The 13,586-nt window shown below is 34.1% G+C and overlaps 1 protein-coding gene and 1 pseudogene across 1 annotated transcript; one reads left to right on the top strand and one right to left on the bottom strand.

The window, feature by feature from the left end:
• Positions 1-555: 555 nt before the first annotated feature.
• LOC146933623 (uncharacterized) lies at positions 556-1,753 on the bottom strand (annotated as a pseudogene).
• Positions 1,754-10,681: 8,928 nt separating this feature from the next.
• On the top strand, positions 10,682-13,457 carry RABA4B (RAB GTPase homolog A4B). Its single transcript, XM_085705427.1, has 2 exons — positions 10,682-10,996; positions 12,779-13,457. The coding sequence occupies exons 1-2, from the start codon at positions 10,764-10,766 to the stop codon at positions 13,221-13,223; spliced, it is 678 nt and encodes a 225-aa protein (XP_085561553.1). The 5' UTR covers positions 10,682-10,763; the 3' UTR covers positions 13,224-13,457.
• The last annotated feature ends 129 nt before the right edge of the window (positions 13,458-13,586 follow it).

The raw sequence follows: 13,586 nt of genomic DNA, 5'->3' as shown, positions 1-13,586 counted from the left end.
GTCCGTTTGGTTCGAGAATTAGGAGGGGAGGGGAGGGGAGGGGAGGGGAGGGATTTTAACGGAGGGGAGGGGAGGGGAGATATTTTTAATTAAAAGTGTGTTTGGTTCACAAGGGGAGGGGAGGGGAGGGGAGGGATTTTAAAAGTATTTTACCGTTTTACCCTTAAATTTAATTAAATAAAAGAAACTGCTTGTTTTTACGATTTTAGAAACCGACAAAAGACAAGCACACATCTAAGCTGCTATTTTATCTTAAACGGCTCATGTATTTTGCTCCATGCATCATATTGTTTTTTTTTTTTTTTTGTCGTTTTTATAGGAGCAATTCTTTGTAGTATTTTTTTATAAGAGCAATTCTTTGTAATTTTTTTTATAAGAGTAATTCTTTGTAATCCTTGCATTTTTTGCCAATTACTTTCGTAAAAAATAGCATAGCTCTTAAATATATGACATAAGAATATTCAAAATCATGGATAGTGCTTATTAATTAACAATTGTAAGATAAATGAAATTTGTTGCATATGAACAAATAAGACACATGAAAGTGACTACTTACTCAAAAAAAAAAGACACATGAAAGTGACTATGACTACGATTAACTATTTCTCCTTAAAAAAAAATAATGATAATAAAAAACAAAATATTCAGTGTTCCAAATATTCAGAAACATTATAAAGTGCAAATAAAATACTCATAAACATTCCCTAAAAAAACTCATAAACATCATAACACCATCATAGTATGATTAATCAGAAGAGCCAAAGACAGTTTCCATTATCACTGCTTTGCGTGCTTTGGGTGGACACTGAAGAATCATTCTAAGTATGTCTACATCTTTCATGACAACACGATATATCTTAGGCAATGAATTTGGGTCACATCCACACTCCTCTAATAAATTCCAAGTTTCTTCTCCTGAAATTGGAGGCAACTCATGTTTATGACGTTATCTCGTTATTTCATTTCCTTCCCGTATTGCAGCATTTCCTTCTCTGAGTGCCTCTGCAACCACTTTCATTGACTCTTTAAGTTCAATAATATCACTGTATGTCTCTTTATTCTTAGCCGCTTTCAATTTCTTCCTTTTTCCACCACTTGCCATGGTTGAAGGATCATATGATTGTGTTTCAGGTAAAGTAAAGTCATAATCAGGAGCATCAAAGCTCTCCAAAGTTACCTCATTCTGAGCAACACGGTCATCAATATCTTGAATAGTTTCAACAAAATCTTCCTCGGTGATCGATGCCCCTCGTTTTCTGGTCTCTTTAAAAGTTCCAGATTCATCTCCATCAGCTCGGTTAGGCCCATGAAGTATTGTCATCTTTTTATAGTTTGGAAATGAATCAACTCTCCAATGTGCTGCTTTTGGTTTCGACTGAAAAGTAAGTTTGACACAAGTCGTAAAATTTTTGATCAATCAAAAAATATTTTAAAATACATGATTTACAAAATTTACCTCAATTAGAGCAGCCCAAACTGGTTCTTCCGCATCCCATAACTGTGTATTTGAATTCCAAGAAAACCCACTCATACCACCTTTAAAAATTTCGTGATACTCACTGTAGTTTCTTTTCAAAGTTTTCCAATGATTTTGTATCTTCACCTTATCAATTTTGTCACCAAACAATCTCACGAGTTCATCTGTAACATTGTTATATGCTATTGTCGTAAAGGTACCGTTAACTTTGTTACCTTTTTCAAATTCTTCCATGAGAGCATCAACAAGAGCATCATCCATGGCTTGGTTCCAGGTCAAAGCCCCAGAATTACCATTGTTGGTTGACATCAATTTCAAATATACATTTAGTCCAAACACACACATATATAATAAACACCATAATTCAATAAATTCAGTACAACTTCATTAAAGAACAACCAAAATCAAAATAATAATATAAATTGTAATGTAATCCATTTAGGTTTGACCATTATTTTCATAATTTGACCACATTTGATGCGCTGCACCATTTTTTATAATTCCACCTTGAGCAAATTCATCCATATCACTTCTTGATGCCTCATGATCGTCATGGGATGCATTTTGATTTGCAAGTTCGGCATCTACTTCAGCTATAAGGTCTTCATTTGGTTATGCGCTCATTAGATAATTGTGAAGAATGCAACATGCAAAAATGATTAATTTCTGAGCTTTGACTCCATAAGCGGGTTCTGTTGAATTTGATAAAATCTCAAATCTTTTTTTTAATACACCAAAGGCTCTTTCAATTGCATTTCGTAAAGACGCATGCCGAAGATTAAACAATTCTTTATAATTTAGGGGTGGATTTCTTGCCGAAAATTCTTTCAAGTGATACCGAACTCCTCTATAAGGCGTAATAAGTCCACTTGTCAACATGAAGCCAGCATCAACTAGATAATATTTTCCTACAGTAAAGGTAAATAATAAATGTGATAGTTTGAAGTATATAATATAAGTAGTTATAACTTTATGTTGATTCTTATATTACCTTGAGGAATTTTAAGTTTATCTTCTCGTGTTAATGCATTCTTTATTATTCTTGAGTCAGAGGCGGAGCCTTCCCATCCCGCAAGCACATACGTGAACTTTAAATCAAAAGTGCACGCTGCTAAAACATTTTGTGTTGGATACTCTTTCCTACCACGATAACGAGGGGCGTCTTTTGCAAATACCTTGACTCGTATATGTGTTCCATCTATAGCACCAACACAATCCTGACACAATATAGTATTTTTCTAGCAATATATATAATTTATTCAAGTCTTGCTAATATTTTATTAATATAAAAATGTACCTTAAAATATGGGTAGAATCTAGTGCTACTAGAAATTTCCAAGGGGATCGTTGATCCATCAGGTTGTACAATAAACTTTTTCTTCCAATTCAAGAATAGCTTTCAAAACTTGATGGAGACGACGGCTAATTGTCTCACCCGAGCGACGAAACCAAAAGTTGACTTCACGATTTTTAGCATTATGGGTTAGTATGTAAAGTGATTTTGCAACTTGTTCTTCCACACTTGACCATCTTGTAGGTCGTAAGCCCCCTTCTTTTTCTAACATATCGCATAACTTTAAAAAAGTTTGAGGACCCATTCTTATTATATTTCTACTAGTTTCACTATTTCTAAGTCGATACATTACTTCTTCACGCACCCTTTCTCTCTGTGAGCTCATACTATAGCTTATTTTTTTTTTTACGAGAGATTCGAAAATAACAGAAGACAACAGCACACATAAGCTGAGATATAGCTCTTCGGTGCAAATCAAACCATCTATTGATATCAATTTCTTGATCTTGATGATCCATCTAATCGCATAAAATTAATTTCTAGATTATATAACTCTTATACTACAATTACATGTAGACATGTAATAAACTACAACAAACATATTTATATATAAAACAAGGCCATGATCAATATATGGAAGAAAAAAATGAAACAAAGCATATAGAAAGAAAAGCAGAACGTAAAAAAGAAAGAAAAAAAAATTATGATTAATGTATAGATATATGGAAGAAAAAAAAATGAAACAAAGCATATAGATTAATGTACAGAAAAATAAAGCCAAGATTTTACACAGCAAGACATGCAGGATCGGTGAATTAACAGTGAAAAAACACTACTAGGTTGTGATTATCCTATTTTAGCTAGAAGTGAAGATTTGCATTTTATATAAGCTGTATCTGATACTCCAACAACCAGGCCCGGCCCTGAGGGGGTGCAAACAGCTCAACAGAGCTGGGCCTCCCTCAGCCATGGGCCTCAAAAAAAAAATTAATACCCACTAGTACTACTGCCCTCCAATTTTTTTTAATACCCCCAGCCATTTTTTGTCCCCCTTATTTTAGCCTTTTAGGCCTATTAGAATTAGGTCCTCTTGCTTTTGATGTTAGGTGAGGGTTCCTCATGTATACGGTAGTAATTTTCACCTTTGGGTATACCGCATATATACGGCACCTTATATTTATCTTTTAAAAAATATAAATAGAACATTGCTCTTTTAAAAAAAATACGTTTTGATTTTATTACTGGCCTCTTTTCATTCCCAGAGCCGAGCCTCCGAATTCTTAGGGACGGCCCTGCCAACAACAATAAGTATCAATAAAAATAATGCACAGCATTGAGGATGGATAATGTAGTGTGCCAACAGGAACAAGTTCAATAGCCAGCATCAGCCTTTAAAAAAAATAATAATAAATGGCCTGGATGCTTGAGAGAGGTTTTAAGTGGGGAACATGTGAACTGTAAACATGTCCCGAGTTTTTACTGTTCGTTTGCCTGTAGGCTGTAGCTATTTTATGCAAATTTTGATTTGTATATTTCTCTTCTCATGGTAAATTATTTTATTTTTTAAAACTATGTGCGTATTTAGTGAATTTCATTTTCAATTTGATTCAATGATTACGAGTTATATTCAGCTAATCCGGCAATAGTAAGGTTGTGCAGTGAAAAAAAAAAATTCCGGTCAAGATTTTACACAACAAGACATGGATAGGTGAATTGACCATGAAAGAAAAAAACAAGCAACAACAAGTAATAATAAGCTGAATTAAAATAAAATAATAATAATAATAATAATAATAAAACTTCAACGATTTCATTAACAAAAAAAAAAAAGACTTCAACGATTTGAAAACTGGAAAAAAAAAATACTCTCAAATGAATGGATCAATACTATAAGAAAAAACACACTATGAAACAATCAAGCCACCGTAAGGATAAAGCAACAATTTAAACAATAAAGTTCCAACAACAATAACGATTAAACAAGGATAATAAAGTAGCGAATCAATAACGATGTAATTAATAATACTACGATATAGACAATGAGATGATGAAATTACTCACAATTCACTTTGGAGGAAGTCTCAAGCAGTCGTTGACAACAACAAAGTAGTAGTAAGAGCGGTTTGTACATGTAATAAATAAGAGTGGTAGATTATATAATAATAAAAGTTGTTACAAGAAAAATATAACAAAATAATAATAATAATTGTTACAAGAATAAGATAACCTAATAATAATAATAATAATAATAATAATAATAATAATAATAATAATAATAATAATAATAATAATAATAATAATAATAATAATAATAATAATTAAGATTGTTACAAAAATAATATAATCTAATCTAATCTAATAATAATAAAAGTTGTTACAAGGTTAATATTGAGATTTGAAATTAATTTAAGGATAATTATGTCAATACAATAAAATTTTAAAAAGATTTGCTCCCCTCCCCTCCCCTCCCCTTCTAAAAATTGAACCAAACACTTCAAATTAAAAATCTCCCCTCCCCTCCAAAACACTCGAACCAAACGGACCCAAGCTTTCGTAAAAAAAAAAATGTTTACATGAAGTGTACGTAAAATCTAATATAATAAGAATAACTTTGGAAAAAAATATTTATGTTTACTTAAATAGACGACCTGTATGGTCTAAATGATTTTTTTACGGCCTGAAGTCCGACTTGTCTATCTCAAGTAAAGAGCAATTTTGGTTTGAAGAATTTTGTTTTGAAACAAAAAGTAAAACACAATTTTTAAAGTAATATTTCCTTGAAAAGGCTTAGCTGATCTATTTAAAAATAAAAATAAAAATAAAAATAAAATTCAGGCCTAACCTGGATCTAAAGTAGGCTCGTTCGTAGGCACCATCTATCAATCTAATGTATTTCCACCTCTAATCACAACTTCACAATGGACACATTTTTTTTTTCTTCCAAAACACGGGGACACTTTTTGATTTGACGATCACAATCAAATTTTTCATGGGCTCTGAAGACTAGGATAGACTTTAAGGGTGTGTTTGGATTGAGAGTTTAGGAGGGAAAGGGAGGGGAAGACTCGCTTTTATTTTTTAAATTACGAACAAGAGAAATGCTAGCAACACTCTCTTTTGAACACTCTCTTTAGCACTCACTCTTTTATTGGGTGAAATCAATGTGGGACCTACACTTTGGAAATGGAACCCACATAAAGTGGTGGGTCATACATTGATTTCACCCAATAAAAGAGTGAGTGCTAGAGAGAGTGCTCAAAAGAGAGTGTTGCTAGCATTCCTCTTACGAACAATATAAAATGTTTTTTTTAAAATAAATTTTGTATTTTTGAAGTATTATATGATCATTTATCATGTTGTTAATTAAATTTTCTAAAAATCATTTTATAATATCCATAATTTAAAAAAGAAAAGTAAACCCTACCCTCATTTCCCCTCTTAAACCTTCTATCCAAACACACCATAACCCACAACCTTATATGTGAGTCAATCTTTTACTAATTTTTTTTGTGGTGTTCGAGATTCAAACCTCGAAACCTGCATATATTATGCACTGTCCTTTATCAACTGAGTTGATCTCACGGAGAATCTTTCACCAACTAAACAAACATTTATTAATTCTTGATCGCATTAATTAATTTATCATTAAAACGAGAACATGATGTCTCTCCCACCACAATCATATTTTTCGGTTAGAAACACCCAACACTCTTGCGCCACTTTTCGTTTTTTTTCACCCTAAAATCTAAACAACAAGCCAGATGCCAGCTTGGCAATTGTCATTGGCGCGTAAAAACACCTGTCTGTTTCCATACCCCTCCGTGCATGTTCATCCACCGAAACAAATTATACTATAAATCTATAATAAGTAATAAATAAAGTAGAAATAACATTTAATCAAGTTGCTCAAAAAAAAAAAAAAACATTTAATCAAGAATACATAACAACAGAGAACAACAAAATAATAAAAAAATCAGAAAGCCAATTACAGAAAAGTGTCTCTCTCACCCATCATAAGACCACTTACAATGAGCTTGTTGAAAAACAATTCAACCTATTGAAACCATTGCAATGCCCTATTGAATATTATGCAGAGGAAAGAGAGGATGAAAAAATTCAGTAAGTTGAAATACTGTGCGAACTGCCACGTGGCCGAGCGGGAATGGCTGAAACTGGCGCGTGCACGTCACGCGCCGACAGGGAGGGTGAGAAGCAGAGGCACGCGGTGAGAGAAAGGGAAGGGGTAAAGATAATGCCACGTGGCTTGCGTTGATTGGCTGCTTGGATTTTTATCTTCTTAATAATTTGGACTCAATTATTTCATTGCAAATAAATTTATTTTTTTTTTTTTTACCAAAATTCGTGATTTTTTTTTCTCTATAAATAGAGACTTGGATCATTTCATTTGGACACAGAAAAAAAATCGAGTTTTTCACTCTCTTAATCTCATTATTAGTCTTTCTTTTAAAGTTTTAGTCTTTGATTAGTGAAATGGATCCCAATAACAATCAATTCAACACCCAAAATTCTTCTGATTACCCATTTAGCTACCAAAATCCCAACAATTATCAACACCCAAATCAATTTCTCAACCAACATCCTCAAAACCCAAATCAATTTCCCAACCAATATCCTCAAAACCCAAATCAATTTCTCAACCAAAATCCTCAAAACATGCCTAATTTTGGTTTTGCCTCAAATTTCAATCACTCATCCTCTGTTCCAAACAACTTTCATCCATATTCTAGATCTATGATGGGATATCCATCTCAAACACCCCCATTTAATGGTTATATGCCGATGATGAATGAAAATTTTCAGAGTGTTGGAGAAATGACAAGAGACAATGAAGTCACTCCAGAGGATACAACTCCTAAGAGCAAAAAAAACCCCCAACCATCATGGAACACTGAACAAAATTTGGTGTTAATTAGTGGGTGGATAAAATATGGAACATCCAGTGTTGTCGGGAGAAACCAGACAAGTGAATCATATTGGGGTAAAATTACTGAGTATTGTAATGAGCATTGCTCATTCGATTCTCCACGCGATGTCATTGCATGCCGAAACCGTTTTAATTATATGAGCAAATTAATAAATAAATGGGTTGGTGCTTATGATACCGCTAAGCGTCAGCAAGCAAGCGGTTGGTCGGAAGATGATGTTTTGGCAAAAGCCCAGGAAATATATGCATGTGGGAAGAATGGTAAATTTACTTTAAAGGAAGAATGGCGCGCTCTTCGTGATCAACCACGTTATGGCAGTCAAGTAGGAGGCAGTCAAGTGGGAGGAAATGTTGGCTCAGGTAGTAGTGGATCTAAGAGATCTCACGAGGACTCTGTAGGATCTAGTGCTCGTCCAATGGGAAGGGAGGCAGCTAAAAAAAAAGGAAAAAAGAAAAGCAATGACGCTGGCTTGAAGGAGGTGGAAGACGAGTGGGTTCAATTCAAAGAAATGAAGGTGCAAGAGATGGAACAATTTAAAGAGTACACCGAAAAAATGGAAAAGTACACTGCAGTGCAACAGGAGAAAAACAGATTGAAGAAAATGGACTTGTACATGAAGTTAAGTTCTCAAGAGCATCTCGATGACAGGAAAAAAAAAATGTTGGAAAACTTGGAGCGTGAGCTGTTTGGAAATTAATTTCACTAATATTTGTTTGTATTCGGTCAAAATTGTCAGTGTTGTCTAGTCCCCAATGTTTACTTTAAATAATTGTCAGTGTTCTCTAGTCCTCAATGTTGCTTTAAATAATTGTCGGTGTTGTTTAGTCCTCAATGTTGCTTTAAATAATTGTCAGTGTTGCTTTAAATAATTTGTCCCGTGACTTTACTATGCTTTACTATGCTTTTACTATGCTTTAAATAATTTGTCCCGTGACTTTACTATGCTTTACTATGCGTTTACTATGCTTTAAATAATTTGTCCCGTGGTATTCATAGCCCATGGTATTCATAGCCCATGGTATTCCTAGCCCATGGTATTCGTAGCCCATGGTATTGCTTCAACTATTTTCTTATATATAGGGACTTGAATAACATTCATATCTACTTCCAAACCTATTTGCCACTTCAATATTGTTTAAACTATTTCCTTTCTCAAATTACATTCATATCCACTTCCAATATCTACTTCCAAACACTATCAATGGATCCTTTTGGTTTTGATATGAAAGCCTACTTCCAAAAACGTGATGCTGAAGACACTTATATGGTCAACCGATTTATTCAGCGTCGAAAAAAACTAGAGGAAGGTAGTGGATCCGGTAGTGGATCTGGTAGAAGAAAATATTTAAATAGAGATCATGCAGCAGCTAACCAAAGACTCATTGACGACTACTTTGCCAATGAGCCTACATATGACGATGCAATGTTTCGTCGTCGGTTTCGGATGCAAAAACATGTTTTCCTTCGAATCGTTGGAGACCTTTCAAGTAGTGACAACTACTTCACCCAACGAGTTGATGCCATCAACAAAGAAGGTATATCACCCTTAGCAAAATGTACCACAGCAATGCGAATGTTAGCATATGGTGTGGCAGCAGATGCGGTCGATGAATACATTAAAATTGGAGGTACTACAGCATTGGAGTGCTTACGTAGATTCTGTAAAGGAATCATACGATTGTATGAGCATGTGTACTTGAGAGCACCAACCCAAGATGACCTTCAAAGAATACTCCATGTTAGTGAAATGCGGGGGTTCCCAGGGATGATCGGGAGTATTGACTGCATGCACTGGGAGTGGAAAAATTGTCCTAAAGCATGGGAAGGTCAATTTACTAGGGGGGATAAGGGAACCACCACAGTTATTCTTGAAGCAGTTGCATCTCATGATCTATGGATCTGGCATGCCTTTTTTGGATGTCCAGGAACGTTGAACGATATCAACGTTCTAGATCGATCACCGGTGTTTGATGATGTGGAACAGGGAAAGACTCCAAGGGTGAATTTCTTTGTGAATCAACGTCCCTATAATATGACATACTATCTAGCTGATGGTATCTACCCTTCTTATCCAACTTTCGTCAAATCAATTAGACTTCCTCAAAGTGAACCCGATAAGTTATTTGCAAAACAACAGGAGAGCTGTCGAAAGGACATCGAACGTGCTTTTGGAGTGCTTCAAGCTCGATTTAAAATCATCCGTGAACCAGCTCGCTTGTGGGACATAGCCGATTTGGGTATCATCATGAGGACATGCATCATATTACATAATATGATTGTTGAAGATGAAAGAGATACATATGCTCAACGTTGGACCGATTTTGAGCAATCTGAGGGAAGTGAATCTAGTACACCGCAACCATACTCGACCGAGGTGTTACCCACCTTTGCAAATCATGTGCGTGCTAGATCCGAGTTGCGTGATCCAAATGTTCATCACGAATTGCAAGCAGATCTCGTGAAGCACATATGGACAAAGTTTGGAATGTTTCGTGATTGAAGATGATTTGTATCAGAATAAATAAATTAGTTGTGTTTTGTGTGCTTGTTTGTTGTCTTGCATTTTAAGCTATTTGTGTGTCGCGTGCTTAGTTTGTTGTATTGCATTTTAAGTTAAGAAAAAAAAATATTTCAATAAATATTGTTTTTAAAAAAAATTAATTGTATTATTTTAATTTAATTTAAATCGATAATTATAATTTTATGTAATTATAAAAACAAAAATTAAATAAGAATAAGAAATAAAAAGTGGTGGGGTAGGGTGTTGAATATTTACCATTGGAGTGATAAAAATTGAATGGGTGTTGAATTAAGAGAGAGAAAATGATGTGGAGTGTTGGGAATTGAAAAAGTGGGTGTTGAAGGGTATTGAAAAAATTTTCCCATTGTATATGGTCTAAGATCAATCCAACTATTATTATTATTCTTAAATAAATATCTACCTCCTTTACTAGTTTTAACCTTGAAGCAAAAGAAACACAAAACCAGAAAGTGAAACACTATAAAACTAAGAAAAAAGTTATTATCATCGTTGTGAGAAGTGATCATGGCAAGTGGAGGAGGTTATGGAGATGCAAACCAGAGGATAGACTACGTGTTCAAGGTGGTGCTAATAGGTGATTCAGCGGTGGGAAAATCACAGATACTGGCTAGATTTTCTAGGAATGAATTCAGCTTGGACTCAAAGTCCACCATCGGAGTTGAATTTCAGACAAGGACTTTGGTCATCGATCATAAGACTGTTAAGGCTCAGATCTGGGATACTGCTGGTCAAGAACGGTACTCTCTTTTCTCTCTCCATAACTAACTAACTAACTAACACGTTTTCTGTAGTTTCATATATACTCTTTTACTTGAATCTGTTATTACCATACTTGATCTGCATCGTTTCTGTGTGATCTGATCGTACTGGTAGATAAGGATCGATTACTGGACTTTGGTTATATTGAATCATAGTTTAATTGGAGCTTGACTAAAAGGAAAATGAATTGAAGAAAATTCTGTTCAATAATATTCACATGCTAGTTTCTTGCATACTAGTTGGTTTTCGTAGTTCAATCAATAAAATTCACAATTTAATCAAATGAAATATATTGGAACTTATCGATCTAATCATGAAAAACACACCTCTGCATAGTGCAAAACTATCTTACTTGGGCACATTAGAAAAAGTCCAATTCATAAAGCGAAAATATATTGTAGCTATAATATTTTACGGTTAATTTACAATTAAGCAACCTTAGTGTGTTTTTTATTTTAATTAGTAATGTCTCCGGTTCTGTATATAAGAGAAAATTAAAGTTGACGAACTAGATACATCAACTTTTACTGGTCTAACTTTCTCTTATATATAGAACCAGAGCGAGTACTACCTAATATACTAATAATACAAATTTGGGTCTTGTTAACTTGTGCCCTTAGGGCACAAGTTAAGAAGCTTAAAATAGAAATTAAAAATAAATTTTGCATTGAAAGTATAACTTTTGCAACTTTTAAGACATTGAATGCACAAGTTCCAAGAAAAACCTTCTACGTTTAATTTCTTAACTTATGCCCCAAGGGCACAAGTTAACATTTCCCTACAAATTTTTATACTTAAATTCTCAGGAATGTATTGTTATTTGTGCCTAGAGTTGATGATTTTAATTTTATAAGTCGTGATTGCCAGCGTTGCTACTGCAGTGCAGGTTGTGTTTTTTTTTTTTAAACTAAAGCTGCAATGGAATAAAATTGAGGCAATAACTCATCATCCTTTGCTTTCATGCTTTATTTATTTGTTTTTTAATAGATGATGCAGCATTGTAAAACTCAAAGGAATTAAAAAAATATAGTCCCATTAGATTTAAATTTGCACAGAAGCTATTGTCTATGTTATCGTGATAAAATATTGTGAATAGATCAACTTTGCAGGAATTGAAATTAATGCCAGTTGATAAATTATTCATATGGAACTGTTGTTGACTTTCAATTAAGCTGATGTTCCCCTGCATGCATATTGTTTTTCTGTCCGAAGTTTACTCTACATTCTCAAGCTACATGGCATGAATAATAATTAGTACATTAAAGGAGAAAAAAACCAGATTTCTGAACACATGCATGTTTGATATTCACGGTTTACAACATCATATAGAAATGAATATATGTTGAAACTTGTAGGACTTGAGAGGACATATAATTACATTCTATTTCCAATTTAAACTACAATATAAACCTCATTTTTCATATTCAACACATGAACAGAAATATTTGTGACAGCGTCAAAGAATGTGGCTCCATGATCAATTTCTAGGCAAATGGTTCACACTTGAAGGGGGCCGCAAAATATTAGCCGTTTTGCTCTTATCAGTTCAGAACTTCACATTTTAGATCAAGTAGCTTTCTGCTTGAGGCATCATCTAGTCTAATACCAAGCCATTTTGTATTTTTTTTTTGTACAATCTTTTTTTGTTCTGGTTAACTTGTATCAGGTCATAACATAATTAGTTAGAATATGGTAGATCTATGTACATTTAAAAAGCCAAATTGCAATTTTCCCTAATATTTCAATGGTTTATGGTACAGATACAGAGCAGTTACAAGTGCATACTATAGGGGTGCTGTAGGTGCAATGTTGGTTTACGATATCACAAAGCGTCAGACCTTTGATCATATACCCCGCTGGCTAGAAGAACTTCGTAACCATGCTGACAAGAATATAGTCATCATTCTTGTAGGGAACAAGAGTGATCTTGAGAACCAGCGTGATGTACCCACGGAGGATGCAAAAGAGTTTGCTGAGAAAGAAGGCTTATTTTTCTTAGAGACCTCAGCATCGCAAGCAACTAATGTTGAAGCATCCTTCATGACAGTTTTGACAGAAATCTACAACATTGTCAACAAGAAGAACCTAGCTGCTGATGAAAGTCAGGGAAATGGGAACTCAGCATCTTTATTGGGCCAGAAAATTATTATCCCAGGTCCTGCACAGGAAATCCCTGCTAAGAGCAATATGTGTTGCCAGTCCTAATTTTATTTTTTTTTTCAAAAATTGTTTCAATTTAGTATATCTTACGGTTCAATGTCCCTGTTACCAAATTTTGAAAGGTTTGGCGAATTTCCTTTTGTACATTTAAAATTTAATTTGTTTGGGTTCCTAAGTGAAGGACAACAAATGAAGGTTACAATATAGATTGCCGATATAATATTCATGATTCATAAATTTCTCAAGTGAATTGATTTTACTGAGAATGTTGTGTGAAAATGTCTCGTGTGCCTGTAGCCTAATGTAGCTATTTGTTAGAGAAGGCCATATAGCAATCCCTGAGATATGGAATTAGATGACAAGCTTCTTTATAAAATCCAAAAACGACTTTATCTGAAATTGATAACG

Source organism: Medicago sativa, chromosome 4 (genome assembly GCF_051527215.1).
Source record: "Medicago sativa cultivar Bolivia chromosome 4, Bolivia_mono, whole genome shotgun sequence".
Taxonomy (NCBI): Eukaryota; Viridiplantae; Streptophyta; class Magnoliopsida; order Fabales; family Fabaceae; genus Medicago; species Medicago sativa.
This window is presented reverse-complemented; position numbering and strand designations above follow the sequence as displayed.